At 42.2% G+C, this 22,445-nt stretch overlaps 1 protein-coding gene across 2 annotated transcripts in view; it reads right to left on the reverse strand.

Annotated features, from left to right (window-relative positions):
- tgfbr3 (transforming growth factor, beta receptor III) overlaps positions 1 to 22,445 on the reverse strand; it is a 73,914-nt gene that overhangs the window by 14,019 nt on the left and 37,450 nt on the right. For both annotated transcript variants that reach the window (XM_010734346.3, XM_010734345.3), the window contains exons 4-14: positions 21,390 to 21,527; positions 13,037 to 13,220; positions 10,657 to 10,819; positions 10,072 to 10,219; positions 7,589 to 7,778; positions 7,122 to 7,387; positions 5,736 to 5,891; positions 3,689 to 3,838; positions 3,024 to 3,215; positions 1,460 to 1,753; positions 718 to 835 (exon numbers count right to left, since the gene is read on the reverse strand). In XM_010734346.3, coding sequence (XP_010732648.1) covers positions 718 to 835; positions 1,460 to 1,753; positions 3,024 to 3,215; positions 3,689 to 3,838; positions 5,736 to 5,891; positions 7,122 to 7,387; positions 7,589 to 7,778; positions 10,072 to 10,219; positions 10,657 to 10,819; positions 13,037 to 13,220; positions 21,390 to 21,527 — 1,999 coding nt within the window. The remainder of the gene's footprint in view (positions 1 to 717; positions 836 to 1,459; positions 1,754 to 3,023; positions 3,216 to 3,688; positions 3,839 to 5,735; positions 5,892 to 7,121; positions 7,388 to 7,588; positions 7,779 to 10,071; positions 10,220 to 10,656; positions 10,820 to 13,036; positions 13,221 to 21,389; positions 21,528 to 22,445) is intronic.

The following is a 22,445-nucleotide window of genomic DNA, read 5'->3' on the forward strand; positions in this document are numbered from 1 at the left end:
TGGCCTTACAGCTCTGGCTGGGCTCCCAAAGCCAACAAGAAGACCACCACTCCCCTCATGCACACACACTCCTCCCTTCTAACCCTCTCGAGTGGAAAGGGGAGGCCACAGCGAAGGACCTAAGTGAAAACAACTGCAGCTTGGTTCTGTATGACTCCTCTTTTTCCACCTCTCCCTCAGCATGAACTGGTCCAGAGGAGCCGAACTGGGCCTCAGCGTTAGCACACGCCCCTTTAATGCAGTCAACCACATGCCAGTATGTACACACACATTTGTGTACAGACAGTAATGTAAACAACACACATGCATGTACACACTAAAACATGCATACACAGAAACACACACACACACACACACACACACACACACACACACACACACACACACACACACACACACACACACACACCACAGTTAATGATGACCAGATGTGGGGAAGTGATGTGCAGTGTTTTGTGGTTTGTGTAGCACCGGGCCGAGCTTCTCTGGCTCCTTCTCCCTCAGACCGGCTTCTCTCTTTACTCCACTGTCCTTATCACACTTTACACTCAAACAATGAGTATCAGGGCTTATTTCATCATGTAAAGCGCTGCTAAAACAGAAATATGGATGAGGCTGAGTGTTAAGACTCACATGCGTCTTATTCAGGCTGAGTTCATAGCATGAGCTTTAAGTAGGTGTGAGTGATGTTGTTGTTTTTGTTGAACTAACTCTTACTTTTTTCACCGAGTCCATCCACCACAACCAGCGGCTTGGTAGATGTCTTGGTGTTCATCATCATCGCCAGGATATTGTCCACACTGTGAGAATCGCAGGTCTGGCTAGGTTGCAAGCACTGTGTGGAGAAGATTTGAGAAATAAAGAGAATGAAGAAGTTTAGAGATGTGACACCAGGCATTTATTCTCTAAGATTGTCTGCAGAAAAAAAGCTTTTGTAAAAGCACGTCTCAGCCTTAAGTAAATGCCTTCCATTATACCTGAGCCAAAGTATAAACCTGGAAATCAAACAAATAACAAACTCATGGGACTGAACCTGATTGTGATCAGAATCTAATCAGTTTCTCCATCATAGATCAGTCTCAGGCCACTACTTCAACACTCCTTTTTCATGTAACAAGGCAAAAAAGAGAAGAGGAGAGGAAAGTGTTTGCAAGAGATTGTAGGAGTTGGACAGATAAGACGCTAAGAGAAAAAGATACAATAGCTAAGATGGATGTTTCTTTTATTGTGCAGCTGGATACTTGGCAAACTTACACTGATTCATGTTTCCTGCTTAGCTTTGGGTGCAGACCTGATACTTAATGGCTCAGGACAGCCACAGTAAAGGTGGTGCACTATCACATCGACTTAAAGTCTTCTTAAACAAACACTGCTATTACTACAAAACCTCCAGAGAGACAAAGAAAGATCTGATGGCTTGGAGAATACAAGTCTTTTTTAAGAGGATGATACTGCATACCAGCGGAAGTCTCTGGTTGCCCTGGGATCTCTTTGAGCACAGAGACATCTCACAGTGAAGGAAAAGCAGGGACATGTTGAACTTTGAGTTGAAAGTGAAGCTGAACGTTTTCTTCTCTGACTGTGTGTGAGGGACAAGGAAGTCCCTCTGAGGGTAGTACTTGATGGAGTCATCCGTCGGGCAGACTGTCTCAATGAGAGTGTAGTGTGAGAGCACGCTAGGGTTGGAGTTGGGAGAAATGAAGCATGATATGATGGTGAACCCCAGCTCCGGTTCTGATGCGGTTGAAGTGACCTGGAGCACGCGAGAGAGAAGAAAAAGACATTTATTCTTCAAAAACATGGATCATTTGTCATGACAAAGCTCAAACAAGCCTTACTAATGATCAGTGTAAAAAAGGGAAATAGAATTCACACTATACATTTGCTTTCTTGCTGAATGTTAGATGATAAGATTGATACCTCAGCCAGGAGACAGTAAGCTTAGCTTAGCACTTGAAGAAGGGAGTACCAGCTAGTTCAAGACTCCAGGAGGTCATTGCTCCCGGCCAAGAAATAAACCCCCTTGAAAACAATAATCCCCTTAAGTCCCCTTGGTGTTGTTTCAGAGCATGAGAGTGGTATCGATCCTCTCATCTAACTCAGCAAGAATGTGAATAAATGCATTCCTCAAAATGTCAAATTGTTCCACACAAATCTAGATTTGTATGTTTTTATATGGAACAAGTTGTTCATCATGACAAACCCAATTTCCTTCAGCTCTATGAAGCTTTCAAGAATCATGGTATTCTTCACTCTCACCACTCTCATTAATCTCGCACCAAAACCTTTAGGAACCCACTGAACACTACCTGTCCAGCAGACAGACACCATCACCTGTCTAGCTGGTGCATTTAGCAGCTAAAGAGCCAGATGTTTACCCCAGGAGTTGGTGAAATTCAGGAGGTTTACTCCTCAGGTGTAAACAGATGGACTAACAAATGAACACTAATGTTGCTTGTAACAACTGATTGCTAAAACATTTGAAAACTGCAAGAAATATCTGCAACTACTTCAGACATTTCAGGTGAGATGGTTTTAATATCTTTCCATCAATAAGACAGTCTCGCTGAGGTATTAGTCCTCCTCTTTCCTCCTTCTAAACACTCAGTGATGGTATCCTCATTGGAAAGGTCTTGCATACACATACACAGAAAACTCATTGAAACCATCTGGCTCTGTGTCCACGGTGTCACTGAAGCATCTGCCGCTGATATCATCATAAATTATCTCTTCAAAGGACCTCAAAGTATGAGCCTTTGCCATCTCTTACATGACCTCCATAATTACTGTTGTGAAAAAACAGACAGACAGGATTTTGAGCCAGCCAGACAGACAGAGCGAGCGAGGAGCGGCAACGTCGACATGAGAGGTGAAACCGAGTGTTAGCTTCTTAGCTGCAGCTGGACAGAATACAAATTGACCTTGTGGATGCCACAGAGTACACAGAGTTTAAATTTAGGGACAAAAACACAAGTTGCATAAGACAACATAATGAAATAAGAGGCAAGGTGTGCAAAGCGTACCTCCACAAAGACTTGCTGATTTTGTGAAACTGTGTAGAAGGCCTGGCGTGAAGGGTTGTTGAACGGCAGTGTGTTGTACAGTTCCATGTTAAACGTCATGTTTTTGACCGGTTGCCTCTCTGGTCCTGGTAGAATCCGGGGAACCGTTTCTGAGCTTTCCTTATTCTCATTCGTTTTGTACGTGCAATTGAACTAGGAGGAGAAGAAGACACCGCCAACATAAATATCAGCAGGGATCTGACATTGGATTCCACAGTTAAGCATCCTCGCCCTACATAACTGTGTGCCTGTGTTTAACCACATTAATATGGACAAGAAAACAGGGAAGGAACACAGGAGATACTGTATAAACAAGAACAATAAGAGGCAGTGAAGAATGGATGAGACAAAGGAAAATAAGTCAGTGGGGGGAAGAAGATGGAGAGACTTCAAAATGGAAAATGTCAGTTCAAGTTCATAAAACAGACATCATGGAAATACAGAGAGATTGCAGGAGCCAGATGAATCCTTACTAGCACCAAGGGACTCTGGGAAATTGTGTTTCTTCCAAATGTGCATGATTTACACTAATATGTAGATGATCGTGGACGTGACTTGTCAACTTTCATCCTGCAGTGTTATGCATCTCCCACACAGACAGAACCACAGTGATTCGGCTGTCTTACCACGATGCTGGACCGATGCTCTGTGGGCTCCATAAATGGCCTGTCTAACTCCACCGGTTCCCTTGGGAACACCAGGTCTCCAGATTCCAGATCCTCATAATCCAGCGGGCCACCACTCCCATCCTTAGTCTCAGCATGACTTATCAAAACCTGCAATCCACAGAGGAGGTGGAGTTACTCACAAAACCAAAGCCACATCGGTTAGTGCATGAAAGCAAAACGTTCACAAAACTCATTTCCAGACTTTTTTTCAACAGATAAAGTGAGCAGTGTTTCTTAATTCAGGGTGTTCAGTGAGCCAAAGGCACAGAGATTTGAATCTTTGAGAGTGGTCTCCAAAACATTCTGCAACCAATGAGCTGGATTTAAAATGTGGGAATGTCCTGTGGCTTCAGCAGTGGGACTAACCCTGGACAGAACCCATGCTTTTAATTTCTCTGTAGAGCAGAGGAATGTCAGGGTCTGAGATGAGTACATGCTGCTTAAAGAAAAAATTATTTAATGAGGTGAGAAGACAATCACAGTGACACTAACAGTGTTTTCCTCAAGTCCACACCAAATCTTAGCCAGCCTGCCACAGCTGAATTAAATCAACATGTCACAGGACAGGAGAAACAACAGCCCACATACGTTATCTTTGATGTGTGGAGGCCGAGATGATGAAGATGTTTTTCTTTTAATTAGAGGTCAGAGGTTATCCCTGCATTCAAGTGCAAACACAAAAGACGACCTTGGACGCGCGCCCAGGTTTTCATTCTGGATGGGACAGAAAATGTGTTGCTCCAGAGTTCCTTCACAAAACATTTAAAGGTTGGGGAGGAAGTGATTCATCCTTGCTTGTTAGAACAAACAAAGAATGAATGCATTCCTTAATAATGAAGATAACTGGGGTTGACAGATATGAACGTTGAGTCTCATAAATCCACTATTGCGTAAAAATGTACTTCAAAGACAGATGGGAAAATTGATTTCTTTCTTTTTTTCACTTTCTGTGTAAAAAATAAATAAAAATGAATGACACCACAGCCATTGTGCATCATTTACTATTCATCCATAAAGAAAGGATAAAACAATCTGTGGAAGCAGTGATTAAGCTTCAGCCCTCTTAGTGAGCACTTCCCATCAGCTGACTGAAAACTTTGTGTCAACTTCTGTGGTGCTCTACTGACTGGAGCAAGTCATAGCCTACAAATACTGATCAGGAATTATTTTCAAGGCCACACAGCCATGGTTTTGTACCATCAGCAATTTATGACATGCATATTCCACAAAGAAAATGGAAGCTGGTAAGCCAGGCCAGAGACGGTGAAGACTTGAACTCACTGAAGAGTCATTTCCTGTATCTGTGTCACATGGGTTTAGCCATTGCTGCACCCCTCCAGGAGACTAACGGGCAAGTGCTGTGTCCATTGACTCTAATCAAAGAAGTGAACGTGAGGTCAGATACGGTCACTGAAGTAAATATTGGACTATTTCTTCACAAGCCACAGATCCTCTTAAAATGTCTTAGCAACACCACCAGTGATGATCTAGAACAACTGAGCTAAAACTTATAACTAACATTAGCACTGATTACAACAAGACCTTTGTTTAATGTTAATTTCAACACCTACTGAGTTTTCTGCAGCCCCTGCACACTCGCTTAGCTACCATTAGCTGCCTTTCTCTCGGGTCCAGATGTGGTGAGGAGTAATATACATGTCATGTAGTGCTAAAATCACAGTACCAAGTCATGGCTAACACCATCAGCCTCTGGTTACTGCTGGTGTTGAAATTGAAGTGATATACTGAATGTGTTTTTGGTTCCTGGAGTACTCTAATGTAGGGGAACATAAACTTATTTTAGTAAATACAATTTTATCACCAAGGAGATGGATTTCTCAACAAAATACATTTTAATTTAAGCTTAAGTTTAAAAGTGTATTCTTTGTAGTCACCAGTGTATTTACAGAAGAAACTATGAGGTCACATGTCATGGTTCAGGTTAAGCAGCTTTATTGGCATACCTTGTTTGAAAGTAAAATGTAATAATAGTTATTGTACTCACATAGTTGATGTGGAGGGACATTGGGCTACCATGCATGGGATATACGGTGGTCTGACAGCCAGTCAGAGAAGTTTCCAGTGTGTAGTGGGTGGCATTTACTGTTGCTCTGCAGGCTGGGTCTTGGAGCGTGAGGTTGGCATGAGTAAACCCATTCGCCTGCGGAAACATCAAAAAATGGCAACACTGGATCACGATCAAAAAGAGATTTATTAACTAATTTTCAGAACTGTAAAAAAAACAGACTGAAAAACAGTCGTGCAAGACTTTAAGTTCTCAGGAATAAACAAATCCCACAAGGTGGTCTAACTCCAGCTCCAGCCTCTCCTAATTACAGTCTGTGCCAGTTTCCATTCTGTGATGTGGGCTGACTGCACTGTCCCCATGTTCAGATGCCAAATGTTGGAAAGTGTCCCGTTTTCTTCAATGTCAGCCTGTGTATAGCAGGGACGCCGGCATTTAAATAAAGAGCAACAGAATAATAATAACATTTCTCTTACTACTTACCAGTATTTCTTTTTTTATTTGAGAGTTCTAGAACTAGAATCTTCATACTGTACATAGTTATTATCATAGCAGCAGGCAAAACTGTCTCTACAGACATATTAATCTAGTGAGTGAGCCTTACAGTTGTGTATGTGGACAGTTTCTTCATTTGCTATCACTTATATGTATTTGTAGAATATAAATGTGTGCACATATTTTCATATGTTGGCATTTTTTATAATCACAGTGCACAAGACATTCATTCAGCCCCCTAATTGGTCCAGACAGTGCTATTCTCTTTGGGTGTCCTCCATATTTGTTGTTTCCTGATCTTCTTGTCACAGTTTGTCACATCAAGTCTGTGACGCAATAGCAGAGATGCAAAAACAAAGTCGGATTTATCAGACCATGAAACAATTTTCAGATGTCCAAATGAAATCGCATGTCAGATTGCTGAATGGATTAAGTCTGGTTAGGAAACAACAGTTTGCTTTGTTGAGGCTTTTGCTGTTCAGACACAGTAAGACAATACTTACTGTCCAACCTGAGAAAAACACTGTTTATTTAACATTAGAGCGCAACAATGGTCAACTGTCTGCTTCTCTGCTGTGACAGTTTGTTGCTTAATTGACTGACAACATTTATTTGATTGAATGAAATACGTACAATTTGCTGGTTGTTCAGTCTCACATCATCAGAAAGTGAATACCAAATTAGATGAATGGTTAGGTAGTAAAAATAATACATAACACTTTATGTTCCATACTATGAAATAAAATTCCAAACTCTGCGTTTATATATTCTGTATATTTGTGTGTATATGAACAGAGTCAAATTAAACTAACTTGAAGTTAGAAAATGTTTCTACACAGGGTCAGGATGGATGAAATGCTGTCCACTCACTTGCAGGCTGTCTTTGTCAATGCTGACCACCATCCTCGTGTCCTCACACTGCACACTGAGGCCCACATTCAGAGCACCCTGCAGCTCCTCGGTCTCCCCGTGTTCCCAGGGCCGGTCTTCAAGGGAGGGGGACAGAGGTATAGGTGGAGGTAAGGGAAAGGGCAGACTGGGGCGTCGTGGAGCAGTTCCTGCTCCTGGGTGAGGACTCGGGTCACGCAGGATGGAGAGCTCTGGAGGAAACATGCTCTCCAGAGGATCCACCACATCTGGAAGTCACACATGGTTAGAATGAGGCAGGTTTTACAGGCAGGGAAATACACATCTACGCTAGCTCCTCTACAAGGACTGAAATGTGCAATATTAGTCATGAAACAAAGTGTGGCAGCTGCTAAATAAAGTGCACACACTATTTCTCTCTCTGTTAAATCCAAACAGTGGAGGAATCCAAAGATGTTTCTTGAGTTTACCTGGCTCTCTGAGTCGGATATTGAAGTGGTTAGCCACAGGAGTGCTGGTGTAAGATGTGACTGGACTGTAGCCATGCTCTCCTGCCCACTTGATCAAGGCTTGTGGCCCCGAAGGCAAGTGCTGCTTGGGGGATTTAGATACTTTCACCAGTCTCTCCGTAAGTGAACTAATGCTCACGGTATCAGAGGCCTGTGGAAAAGAAAGCAGTGTCATGAATCATGTCTAGTTGTGGATTTTATATCAAAATCCTGAACTGTCATTTCTAAAAGACCTTAGATTTACAGTAAGCTCCTTGAAGAGCTTCAGAAGCAAATGATATGATTTATTGTTCGAGTATTACCACAGATATTTGACTTCAAGTACAGTCCTGCACTCATTCTGTGTTGAGTGTGACTCACGCCTATGAGTGAGGTAATGGGCGTGTCACAGCTCAATCAATGCTGAGAAAGCAACATGTTCGTTTGCTCTTAAAACTTGTGTGCTGCCCTGCTGCATACCCTCCCTGTGTGAGGGAGTAATGAATCTTTCTCACAGTCATTTCCCACACATTTAAGTCTCTTGAGCAATGCAGAGGAGAACCCGCTTACTGACAGGAGCGAGGCCTCTCTTTTATGAGGCTCCCAAACACTGGTTACACAAGCGCAGTATCCTGTGTAGCAATGTTGTCAAATAAAAGTGAAAATGTCAGCTGCTTTGGAACTGAAAGAAACGACCTTGTGTTTAGACAGCATCTTTCTGTGGTTTGTCTCTAGCAGGTTCTGGTTTGATGGGAACACAAACACACTTAAAGTGTATTTGTATCACTAAAAAACAGAGGTAGAACTCAAAGGCCATCACTTAAATACACAGTCACCACATGTTTTAGTATCTTATGAACATGTGCATGTATTAAATGTTGAAAAACATCTGAACTAAAAGTCTATACTGCAGAAGAAAATTAGCGTGATTTTAGTTGACTGTGCTAGACATTATGCTGACTGATGCTAGCACTTCTGAGGCTGTACTTTGGCACTGCTTGAAGCTAAATGCTAATGTCAGCATGCCAACATGCTCACAATGACTAAAATGTTGATGTTACTGTCTTAGTTTAGCATGGAAGCATGCTACTATTAGTGACCAGCACTAAGCACACACAGCTGAGGTTGACGGGAAAGTCATTAGTTATGCTTTTTTTTGTCGATGTTAAGAAAAACCTTCAGGGATGGATTAATCCTGGAGTCGACACAGATGTGTGAACCAATGGCAGTCCATGCAATATTTCAGTAAAAAACAAAAAAAGTCAACCAATGCAAGGGATGAAGTCGGGGTTCACTAACATCAATAAGATACATCATCTGGGCACCATGAATCTTATGTTTATGTGTATGAGCCATGACTCCATGGATGGCAAAAAAAAAATCTAGCATGGCTAAAAATGATGTCCGTTCTTACGGCATTACTATCCATTTGTGCTGTACTGTAAGTATCACAGGCTGTGACCTGGCAATACACTCAAACCTGACTGACTTACTGTACAGCAGTGACCAGGCAGCTGTACAAACACACCACGCCTGGCAAAAGTGCAGTGTCATGGCTGCAGCAGCCTTTCAGGAGTATCAGCATTACACGGCGAGGGAACACAGAACCCCCTGCTCAGCTCCACTGAAATCAGTACAGGGTTAACAGCAGAGAGGGTCAACCATACAGTAAATAAGAAATGTCTCCAGACTCAGCACAAATGAAATATTTTGAGAGTTTCCTCCAGTTTTACTGCACTGATTCTTTTTGTTCTAGAAACCAGGTTTTAAATTTCATCCCTGAAGCGATTATAGTGTTTGGACAACTGCCAGTTCTTCATCGACATCATCTGCAGTTAAACTATTATTTAATGTGCATACTGTGGGTGTCATGTTCCTATAGTTCCTAAGGGCCCCAAGAGACTTCAGTAACACTAATGAAGATTTAATATCAAAACTGTATGTTCATGGGTTGAATGTATAAAACCAAATTTCCAAGTAAAGGCCACTCTGATATATTGCGGTAATTAGCGTGTTTGTCTTTGGTGTGTAGTGAGGAGGTCTTAACAGTTTGCAGCTTAACAAAGTGCCTGAAGCAAGTGCTGCTCATAATTTACATTATGACTGATGGGAAACAGCTTAGGATCCATGTGCAGTAGCCTTGCTTCTGAAAATATGTGATGCCCCCACCACTTCCCGCCCTCAGCTCTCTGAAAGTGATGACAATCCCTGGAGCTGCTGCGATGAAATTTCACAGTTCCTCCTAACCTGTTATCCCCACCCTCTCCTGCAGCGGGGACCAGACACCAATTCAACACACATTCTGGTGTGACAAAATCTTTGGTCAGCGGTGCAAAGTGATGACATTTCTGTCTGTGACACGACTTGTGAGCCACTGCGATGTGTGATAAGACTATATAAAACTCTCAGCTGTGAAGGCTGTCAGGAAAAAAAAGCTTTTATCTGTTGTCATGCTGCTAACTTACCACTACATCCAGCTTGCCAATCACATTGTGGGCCTTGATGACCCAGTTGACTGACTTGGCGCACTTGAGCAGCAAGACGACGTCACGATGCAGCGGGAATCCGTCCTCCAGAGGCCGTAGCTCCACTATGACATCCACCTGGAAAGCACTGTCGAAAGGGAGGGAAAAACAATTCTGGACGGTTTGTTCTGTGTAGTGTTATCGTGCCCTCCATGTCTGGCCAACTAATTAAAGGAGCTGGATGCATTCCCAGAATAAAAGCAGACATATGCACTACAGACCAGATAGCAAAAGTGAGATACAGTGCAACTACCAACACGTTCCCAGATTTGTGGTCTTTTGGGTGCACAGAATAATCGCTCCACTGAGGGAGTGAGGAGATTATCTGGCAACGTGAACTTTAAGGCCCAATTTTGAAATATCTTTCTCAAAAGAACACCACTAAGTGAACAGCACACCCCTCCTCCACCACCCATCTTAGTTTCCATCCAAAACAAACTCCATGGAGATTAGCAAGAGCATAATGACCTCAAAAATAAACCATGACAACATGTTCTCTTAGCTTTGGCTGCTTCGCCTGCTCACCTGCTTGAGTTCGGTGCTTGAAGCTCAATGATGTGGACTTCTTGGTCTTTGTCGGGTCCAGACAAGATGCAACCCTTTGATTTCTGTGGCTCAACGTAGCCGCCCAGGTAGTTCAGAGACAAGAACTTGGTATCAATCTTGCAGGTGTCAGAAAACACTGAATCTGAAAGTGGAGAGATGTTTGTGTTACTCTTCAGGGGGGACATTCTTTGAGACAATTTTGATCCTCTAAAGGAGAAATACAGGTTTTTGTTACCACTGGCACCTCAGAGAGGTCAGAGCTCAAGGTCAGCTACACTCCCCTCTGCTTCTGGGAGGAATTCAACGTTCAGCTCGAGGAGACTTCAGCAGGGTGGATGTTTGTTCTGACCCAGCTGTTCCAGCTGAAGGACAGTGTCCCTGCTCTCTTTACTACATAGTCCTGCTGCTGGTATTTCAGTCGCCTCAGCGCTAAGTCCAGTCCTGCGTTGGATAAAGTTGGGCGTGCTCTAGTTGCCATGACCTGTCTTCTTATCAACAGGAACATTTCTCCTGAGGGTTTTACGTGGGAAAACTAAGCAAGAGTTTTAACAGGAGCTCCTCCACAATAACAGGACAATAATATTCATAAACACATTTAATCAAACCTTCTAGTGTTTTTTCCTACACTTTCGCGACTGTTCAAATTTGTTAACTGCTAAGAAAGCACCTTCACAGCGTGACAAGTTAGGCCCCTTCTCAGCACTGAGAGAAAACACAAGACAGCTGCTTCCTTATTTGGCAAACAGAGCCTTGGACAAAGTGTAAACTGAAGGTTGGCACCTTCCTCTGCGGAACCCTTGTGGCACTGGTACAGGCCTGGTTAGGAAGCAAAGAGAGAATCTGTCCATCTTCATGAAACACTACTAATGATGAGAAGGAGTGAAAATCTACAGCTCTTTGCTCGGAGTAAACATCATGGCACTCTGGGCTCGTGCCAAACCACAGCCCCCTAATGACACAAGCTAAACGCTTGAGGGCTGAGCAACCACTCTGTGCTCCACAGCACAACAGCACAGAGAGGGAAGCAGTGGAGCCATGAATCCTTTCCAGACGTGAGCTTTGTTTTATTTCCACGTAGTGAAAGATGCTCACTAAATACAAGATGTCCTGTCTGAGACGTGATGCATTGCGAAGTTGGACATGCTGACTTGTCCACTGTGCAGAGTGGCCAGCACAGAGTGAAGAATGGGCTCAAACATGTGTGAAGCTTAATCACAGCCTCCCTTGAGAGTCCTCCAGTGCTTCTTCACTTCAGACTCAATCCTGGCTTTGTATCATCGGACAGTATCATATAAAAATTGTTCTCACGACTTACAGCACCCTCAAATAAGGATATCGGATTGCAAGTGAGCATTTATAATATTATATTTAATATTCCATGATTTAAACTATTTAAAGAAAGCTATTTAATTCAATAAGTTAGCTAGAGCTCAATACACATACACACAATTTGGAAAAAAACTCTAAATGTATGCATAACTAAAGAAAACTCTACAGGGCATTTGGTGGTCATCAGTGGTTCCACAAACACAGTATGTGTTCATGTGTTAATTTTTAACCACTTTGTTGCTCCAATACTGAACCGAAACATCACATGAACAGACACCCGTGGTGTAAGTGTAAAGTCTCATGTTCCCCTCTGCTCTGTTCTGTTCATTAACACGGGTCTACACACACTGACTCAGGCAGCAAGATATGCTAGACAGCACGAGGAATTATTTTCATTATTGACTACTTGTCATCAAAAATCATTTTGTCATTAATCAATCAATTGTTTGGCATCACAAAAAAGTGTTCAAATTTCCTATTGGCCATTTTAGTCAAGAATCAAAAGGTATTCTATCCCAGAGAGAAATGGTAAATGGACTGTACTTATATAACACCTTTCTAGACATACGACCACTCACAAGTGCTTTTACACTACATATCTCATTCAACCATTCACACACATTCATACACTGATGGCACAGCCTTCAGGAGCAATCATCATGCAGACTGGAAGAGCCGGAGATCTGCTAATCATCTGATTAGTGGACTCTACCTCCTGAGCCACAGTCGGCCTTAGTGAAGTGTCAAATATAGAAAGAAACTATGTAGTGTTCTCCCTGCAGTGACCTTGAATCTGTTGTAATTCAGATTTTTAGTAAGCAGCCAGAGCACATTTAGCACAGGTAGTCTGTTAAATAGAGTGAAAGGCTGCATGTCTGTTGAGGGAAAGAAATTCTTTTCCCACAGTGGTGCATGTAAACCTCTAGCTCAAACACAAAAGCTACGTTAAGTTATGGTAGCTAAAGGGGAACATGAAGGCGTGCCTTGGGGCTGAGAGGTATGTTGGGAATTTTGGGAATCCAGTACACACCTTCTCCGACTTTGATGTAGATGTCTTGAGTCATCCTGAGCTCAGAGAAAGAGGTGACTGCCCGGTACTTCTTCTGGGCCCAGTTGAGGAGGTGCTCATTGCCATGGGGAAGGGTCTCCTTCAGGATCTGGCAGGAGAGGGAGAAGTTTCCTGGCTGAAAATGAACCTCTGAGCCCTCGGATACCTAGAGGAGGGGGAAAGAGGGACAGTGTAATAAGCTGTTATCTCAGTTCTGAGAAATGTTCCATTTCAGCTGAGTTATTAAGTAAAAATAATTATTTATCAAATACGACTGAAGGTTATGCACATAAAAGTCCTGTTTAAGACATGTGTGATTGTAAAATGAAGAGCCTGCAGGCAGACTGAAAAAAAGCTCAGCGTTTCCAAAATTAAACTTGCTCTTTAAACATTGGTGAAACCCATCCTTCACACTCCATCCCAACCGTTATTTCAAAGCTTCTACAAATATGCTATGCGTATTTTTACACATGTTCCTCTACACAATAAGATGTCTAGTTTCCAGTGTTTATACTGTGGACTGTGTTGGAGTGCGTCATCACAAATGTGTAGGTCTGCTTCAAAATGGCCACAACGGACAAGACGCAAACACTTGACATAGACAGAGTGACGGAGAGGGAGGCCAGTGGGTAATAACACACACACACAACGTTTAAGGAACATGATCGTACGCATTAAACTGCTCGCATAAAAAACATTTTGGATACATTCTCTACATATCTTTTTGCCAACTTTTTGCAGGTCGTACATGACTGAATTCTACTGTGATACAGGTGGTGGTTGCTCTGCTGAATCCAGCTGTTAAATATTACGAAACAGACAAAAATGAGGGAGAAGTCTTAAAAATATTGAGGGCAAAGAAGTGCTGATTTGCGTTTCACAGGCAAGCTGGCCTAGCTGTATTGAAGGGGGACCACCCCTTTGGCACTTAATGGAGCTCAGCCCATATGCTTCATTTCAGAGAGATAAACATTCACATGTGCTGAAAAACCTACCGAACAACCAAATGAGTCCAAGCACACGGTCTAGACAGTCTACCTCATTTTATTTCCATGCTTGTTTTTCTTTCTCCCTAGGTATCCTATCTGTATGCATGAGCTGAGACAGTGCTGGCAGGCCCAATTAAAACATTAAATCCTTTTGAATCCAAGTGGAATACGTAAGACCTCTTCTTTGTCATGATCTTAATGCATTGTCCCTAAATTGCAATCATACTTTAATGATAACAGAATAAGATCCCTTTGGGGTGTTTAGGTTTTTTCAGACATAACTATTCAAATTCCCTCATGTACAACATCTGTCTGACCTCTGGACGCTCTTCTCGATGTTCCTGGCATTGTCACCAGAGGCAGTAAATATTGGGGCCTAAGAGACTCTGTCGAAGAATTCAGGTTGATTTTATTTTTAGTGTGTTTACTACGGCGAGAAGTAACGGAAAGCAAGATGGCGAAGAGGTGGTTCCCTGAGCCGAGGGGAGGAGGGGCTGGGGTTTCTTCACTAACCTTTCCAAGCTCAGCAGAGTTTATCAGTTTAATTGCGGGAATACGACTGTAATTAGTCGCAAAGAATTAGAGGGGAAAGCCTGAAAGCCAAATTAGCTCCAGGCCTTGCAGAGTGCTGAAAACCTCAGGAATCTGAAATGGGGAAGTGAGGGACCCACTCTGGGCTTTAACACACTCTCTCCATCTCCCTCACTGTCTCCACTGTTGCATGCCCACTTGACAGAAGAAAAAAAAAGCTCTGTTTCCCTGCAGGCCCATAACCAGCACCAAGGAAAACAGTTTTTATGTTTTCCTCTTGTGTAAGGCTATTTTTTATGATTGTTATTATTTCGGGGGGATGTCATTTGCATGAAGACCTGAAGGTCAAGTCAATCAAAGAAAAGCACATGAGGCAGGAAGAACACATGTTCAGCGCTCATCTTTCAATCTTTCACACGGCAGTTTCTGTTTTAGTTTTTCTCAACTTTCCAGCAAGTCATCATTTACCATGTCCCATTTGGGCCTGGCAGCCAATCAAATCAAGGAAGAGGCTGGCTTTAATACTTTACCACTTCCTTCCTTGTTTTGATGCTAGGAACAGCAGGCTAATGTTTTTTCCCTGTCTTAACCATATTTGAACTCCTACCAGCTGTTTTGCCTGACACTAATACTGATGAATACTTGTTGAGTGAGTTGCCCACAACTTGCGTAGAATGTTGGATATTTTCCATGCGGTTGAATAAACACCTGTAGTCCTCACACAGCAGCAGGAATCGCATCTTACATCTACATTCTCTAAATTTGAACACAATTACACAGGGATGACAACGTCATTAAATATTTAACTCTCCTGATGTGGGGACAGGATCTGTCAGGGTCTAAATACTGTTGCATGTTTTTCTAAACATCAGACTGGATAGCTTTGACTCAATGATTCCAAGTTTAACAGTAAAATCATCGCAGCTGTCCTCAGGATGAGTCTTGAGCTTCATCAAATCTGTCTGGACATTTTCATCAGTAGCAAGAATTCAAACTCGGCTTCCTCTGGGGAGTCGAAATGTTTTTTTCTGTCATGATTATTACATTGAGTTTTCCATTTTGCCATTTTTGACTTGCAGTCATGTTTATAAATATTTGCAGTTGTGGCTTGTGTGCATGAAAGCATATTCATATAATCAACACCACAAAATGATCCATCAGAGGAAAAAATAAAACATGTTATTGAAAATATTTATATACGAGTAGCCTTGCTACACATGTGAGGTGGGGTGAGTCCAGCACTGGTCCAGTTTGCAAACTTGTACCCACCGTTCAACAGCCACACTCAGAACAAGCCCATCTGTTTCCTGAAACTATCTGTAAATCAATTCCGGGCCTGACTCGACCCATAAGAGCTGAACCGGACCCATGATTAAATATAGGACTCATGATTAAATATAGACTGAGAGCCGCTGCTGGGCAGTGGAAGGAAAAGCTTGGGGTGGTGCTCACAACAGGATGAGGTAATAAATGAATAAAAACACACAGACTGTAGATAGCAAAGTCAGAAACAGCCGCCATGTTTTCAGTGGATCCCATCTGCTCACAAATGAACTCCAGGCTCACACCTCTGCAAATCCTGCTTTCTTTGGATATCTTCATTAAACACACACATCATCACACATCATCTGACGAGACTCTGCAGTTTAATGATAACTGTGCAGTTTGAGTTATGAGTTAGACAAAGAAGGGCTATTATTTTGCAATTAGATTTGATTATGTTCATTGGACATGAATAAGAGTTTTCAAATATTGAGAGGTACCTGTTCAATCTTGGAACATGATGTATTCAGCCTCTCTTGCAGGCTGTGATAAGCTGCACCTGTACCTTCGATGGGAAAAAGCCTTAATTAGCCTGAATTTAAAAGAGCTTTGTGTTGGATCCATGTTGGCCTCACGTCTATCTCCAGTTCTTCCGACCGCCAAACAAAGCATGGACTCTCTCTACATGAAAATAGAACTCATCTCTTATTAAGCAATCTATATCTATTACTGCCAAAACACGCCTTGAAGTGAGATATTGTTAGCTGTAATGTGTTCTGAAGTTGAAATACATGAACACTGGAGATTACTTCCACTTAAGAGGAATTCCTCTGACTTGGCAGTGAGAGCAAACAAAGAATGCAGGAGATGTTAGTTACATACCACGGAGACTAAAAGTCATGCTTTCATGTGCGTAACTCATGTACTGATGCTTGTAGTGATATTTACAGGACTGTTGTCCACACTAATAAAAATAAAATAATAATTATAGTCTTTTAAATTGTAAGATAACTTCTTTATCTCTTAACAAAAGCACATCTGCCAGTACTCTACCCTAAAGGCCCAAAACATCTGACAGCATATTTCCTGCCCTTTTCTGCCTATAAGCGTCAACATATTACGTCCATATGTGCAGTAAAAAGGCATGCCAAATGTTTGAGATCAATTATCATCAAGCTGTAATCCTCCACTGCATTCTCACTGAGCAACACCCTGAGCCTGGGAAATCACAAAAGGCTGTTTGGAAATTAAGAGGTGTTGCAAACAGAGGAGGAGGATGGAAAGTGTGGAAAAGGTTGAGAGATAATATGAGCACGCAATAACTTCCCGGTGATATTAATGTGATAAATGCTTTTGTGGCTGATTTGATCGACTCTCTCCTGATGGGGATATGTGGAGCTAATCACGTTGCTCGCTGCGAATGTGCGTGTGTTTCTGTGAACTGGCAGGCTCTGTTGTGGAGAAAACAATACCATATGTCTCAGCGCCACTCTGGAGCGTTCCTCTGCCATTCTCGTCTCCAAATAAAAACCAATAGTGGCTGCCCATGGTTTCCATTAACAATTAGACTGAGGAGAGCGCTCATGTGTGAGCAAAAGAACTCTAAATACAAACTTTTGACTAATAAGAAACACAGGAGTGAATAGGCAAAGCTTGGCAAACAAACAATAGGCAACACAGGCCAACGACAAAACTACAGTTTTGTTCCATCTACAGTCATAAAACATCTGATCCAGTTCAAGCCTTTCAAGCAGAGATGCATCGCAGCCCTCCTCCCCCAAAAGAAATATATACTGTACATTTAGCCACAGAGTCAACACAACACACACTACAATATGTCTCATTTGGAACCCTAGTTTCCTTCAGTAAAATGATTTCAATGTTTATATTTCGTGTCATTTTGGACCCAGGATGATTCCTGCCTGCTGCTGATTGACGTGGAGTACAGCGCAGAACATGTTTTACAACAAAAGTCTGGATTCTGGCATTTTAAAAGAAGGCAGCCTCCAGTGGCCAACAGCAACAGTGTGCTCAGCATCTCTGAAGCTTTTCCAGGCAGCCCATCTGTGTCCGCAGAGCCCAGAGCACTGGGACCAGGAAACAAGGACTGGCAGGCCTGATTCAAAGTCCAATTAGTCCCAGGAAACAGCCTCTCTGATGGAAAGGCAGTGTGAGGGAGGTCTGGCAGCGGGTTTCTGTTCTTACGTGTTAAGCCCAAAACCAGTTCCTCTTGAGTCTGTTACTCTAGGCTCTGACCGCAGCGACTTCTCCACCTGAGAGGCATGGATCCCAAAGTGTGGGAATTGGCGAAGCTTGGTAATACACTGAAAATTTTGCTTCTTCTTGGTACTTGCGTACTTTTGTGGCCTTCTGCAGGTTTTTCATTTTACTGACTGACCCCCTCCTGAAATGATTGTCCAATCATAGCATAGCAACAGTGTGATGAATAGATTGAACATTGTGTTTACTGGCTCTAAAGTAAGCTTCACGTGTTGCATGTACAGCTAACAGGCTTACAGTAATAACTGAGTAATTACTTCAGAAGCCAAGGAGCACATCATTAACTCACTCCATTAGTTTGTGGGGTTACAGGTTACAAGTTAGAAATACACTCACAAACTCCACATCCATACCTGCCCTGGGGAAGCTGTTCCAGACGTTAGCAGCTCTATCCTTAATGGATTGTGCTAAGTTTACCCTGCAGCAACCCCAGACAACCCAAAGAAGATCTGTGAAACCCTGTCAGTTTGTCCCTATCCCAAAAACGTTTTCTCTCACATAAACAGAGGAAACACACAAGCAAGAACGTAGCAAGAAAAACGAGATGGGGTTTTCTAATCTTAATTAGTTAGCTAACTACAGCTATTATATCTGCCAGCTATAGTTGTCATTTCAGCCCCGCAAGAAATCAGAGAAAGTTACAATGAAATAACATGTGCCGTACAAGAATGAGAAGCTTGACAGGCGTGGTGATAGTAACTAGGAGGGTGGTGGGGCAAATGGTCAATTTATTATTGATGAAAAGAGTGAATGTTAACAGTGAAAAGAAAGATGGTGATATTTGAGCTGTGTGCCATGTTAATGAGGTGTCACTGTGGAGAGAACCTGAGAAGAGGAACTAGGTCTGGGACTTCTCTGGGTTGCAGCCATGTGCAGTCAGGCTGGTGGATAAGATACCAACAGCTTACTCTGCCAAAGGGTTCAGTGCTGTCACTCAAACACCAAATACTTAGCACCTAATTCAAGGTGGCTTTGTCTGGCTGCAGGTGCCTCCTTCTTCATTGTTATTCTCTGTATCTTTCCTCAGCCCACTTGAAAAACTGTAATTATGTGTCAGACAAGTATCACACTGAAGGGCCAACACAGACAGTTACAGTAATACCTCAGTTTATATGAATAGCTGAGCATGTGTAGCTACTGCACATGAATCTAAAGATACATGTTCCTCTAATGCACAGATGTGTGTTATCATTTCAAACTATATCCCGGGCAGCCTCTTTTTCACACGAGATTATGAAAAAGTGAAAACTCCTTTCTCTGCAAAATGTCCAACATCATTAGACGCACAGAAACAGCTCTGCCTGGACTGTCGGCTTTAATGATGGTTGTCAGCTGTTCTGCCTGCCACTACTGACAAGGGGAGACATTTACTGTGATGCTGACCTGCTGGTCTGTACGGAAACACCCATCTCGCTGGCCACACATTATCACAGCTAAGGAAAACACGAGCACGCCAGATGCACATCTCCTCTGCATGAAAGGGATCGGTTTCCTTTGACATGAGAATACTTCCATCACCACAGGAAATAATAATTAAAAAGGGTATTTGGCACTTCCTTGTGTCTTCATGTTATGTGTTTCTCTGAAAGCAATGTTCTTTCTCACGCACAAGGAAATGATGAAAAAAATTCAATGATCTTGGTTAGTCCTTTAAAGTTTTGATAGAACAACAGATCTACATTTCTCTGAGAATTTTCTTAAAGGAATATTTATTTGATTGTAAGCTGAGTAAAAGAAAACTATGCAAACACTGTGTACAGTTATCAGTCTCAATACAGAGGTGATGATTTCGGCTTTCAGCTGCTTGATGAAAGTCGTGTCAGATAAGCCTAAAAAGTTTCATATGGTCTAGAAGAAGGACGTTATACTCTCTAAATGTCGACAAATAATTACTTAGGTGCATTTCTTACATAGGCTAAGATGTGTGTGTGTGTGTGTGTGTGTGTGTGTGTGTGTGTGTATAGATGAGCCTGTGCATAAGGCAAGGATTTTGCAATGCGTATTTTTTTTCCCTCTGTGTCACATTGGCTTTCACGGCAGGATGTTTTGCTCATGAGCAAGCAAGAAAACACTCGGCCGCATATGGAAAAAATCTGTGTACCTGATACTGCATTCTCGAGGGATGCTGTGGTGTTAACACACAATTGAAAATGATTACTTCTGGGAAGCCAAAAATACAGAAAAGCCTTCAGCGCATATGAAGGCAAAGAAAAAAGTTTTCATCTATATAGTATGGTTAAGCCATGGCTGAGGCTGGGTCTCATTTCTCATGTGATACAGTTCATTTCTACATTTTTTATTAAGTTTCCCAGTGAGGCCCTATGATACCTTTACTAAATATGGCTGGCTCTCCAGGGGACCAGGCTTCAACTACATCGAGATTCCCCACACCAAAAAGTCTTCTCTTCTTCCCCCATATGTACGCTGGTCCTGACACAAACCTCTGCTGAGTTATTCTGGTGTTGTTGACTTTTAAGAGAGACAATGTAACATTGACCTTTTGACGAAGAGAAACTTGGAAAATGAAGGCAAATTTAAATGCAGTTGTTATGATCCTGATGATTTACAAACACATAAACAATATAATTCAGGATTCAGCAAATATGAGAAGGTGAGAGATCAACTCCTTCCTCAGCAGAGCTTCAGTGGTTTAGTGTTTGCTACCAAACATTCCCGTTGTTAGGGGTTTTTGTGGTACACAGATACACCCTGTCAGATCTGAACAGCTGCCAAGCTATCAACAGAACTGTTTGGAGGGGGGCTGTGGTTATAGTGAGGGTGAATAAAGCTGACAAAGCACATTTCATCTTTTAACACAAATACATTTTACAGCATAATGTGAGAGAGTCAGGCTGCTTTGAGTCTAGCAAATTAAAAAGAATAAAAACTTATGCAACTACATTGTGAATGAATGAATGCACATAAATCAAAGCATATTCATATGAAACTTAACTTACAATCATACAGAACAAAATGTAAAGAATTCATCTGCACAGTTCTGAGAAGAGTGCACAGCTGCAGTTTGTATACATAGATGAAACATTATGTATGTGTATACAAAGATGAATGCCTCTCCACGATGACTGTGCATGCATGCCATCAAGATCAAATCATGGGAAAGTATGGAAAGGCCTCTTCTGCAAAATTCTATCACTTTAGATATTCCACAGAGGAGAGGCCTCCTGAAATGGGAATACGGCTGAGCCTCTGCGGAAATGAATACACAGTTTTAGGAAGCAGGATTTAAAGGCTTTTAGTGATGCTACACTCACATGAAAGGTATGTTTAATGCCCGGGGCCAGGTTCTCTGTCTTGATCTTCCAGATCAGTGGCTGGGGGGAGTTGAGCACGAAGACCAGTGGCTTCTGGTGGCGCTGCAAAGACTGGATGGGTTTCAGATGCAGCTCAACCTAGTGAGGCAAAAAAAAGAAAAGAAAAGGGGGGTTAAGAAATATAAAAGAACAACAGGCTGGAGAAAAACAAGAGCAGTCAAAGCACTTCACGGCTACACTGTGTCAAAGCTCTGTTTTTCTCATGTTCACTGAAATATAAGCAAAACTATCAACTATCATAGTGTAATTGTAGTGCTACAATGTTGTAGATTGTTCTTCTTTATCAGGCTTTGTGCTTGTTTACGTACTCACTTTGCTGATAAATTCACAAAGACGGCGTGCTGTGTTCTCCCTAAAAGGCACTTGCTTAGCTCTGTTATGTACCCTCAGTGGGATCTGACCTTTCACAGTCTTTGTTAATAAAATAAAAAAATAAAAATAGAAAGTGGCGGGTCTCTGTAACCATCTCTACAGCATGCAAGTCTGCCTTTGGTTCTCAGGCTGCCGTTAAAACAGATTTTCACAGTCTGGCAGTGAGACGGAGGAAAACAAACTCGATGTTTTGGGACCTAAACTGTTGTTTCCTTGTTTCCAGTGTTAACCCGTCTGGACCAGATCTCAGTCAGTGGGGTTCATGGCCTGAGCATGCACTGAGCTCATCGCAGGCAAGGGTCTGGCTTTACATCATCCTCTTCATGGATAAGCATAACTTCTAAATATTGCCAGTACTAAAGCTTACTCAAGAGTTGTTAAAAATTCACAATTCCCCAGACTAATCATATTAGCCCCATCCTGTGTCAGCAGTAAAAGACTGTAAATTAGGATTCAGATTATACAAAGTAACGACCCCAACAGTAACTTCATCAGTCACGGCTCACAAAGATATTGGCCTTTCACTTTTCTCAGTAAATACAGCCTTTGTACTTCTACTGAAGCTAATAATGGAACAAATGATCACAATTATAATGACGCAGATTATAAAACAGAGTTGACAGT

Source organism: Larimichthys crocea, chromosome XVII (assembly GCF_000972845.2).
Source record: "Larimichthys crocea isolate SSNF chromosome XVII, L_crocea_2.0, whole genome shotgun sequence".
Classification (NCBI taxonomy): domain Eukaryota; kingdom Metazoa; phylum Chordata; class Actinopteri; family Sciaenidae; genus Larimichthys; species Larimichthys crocea.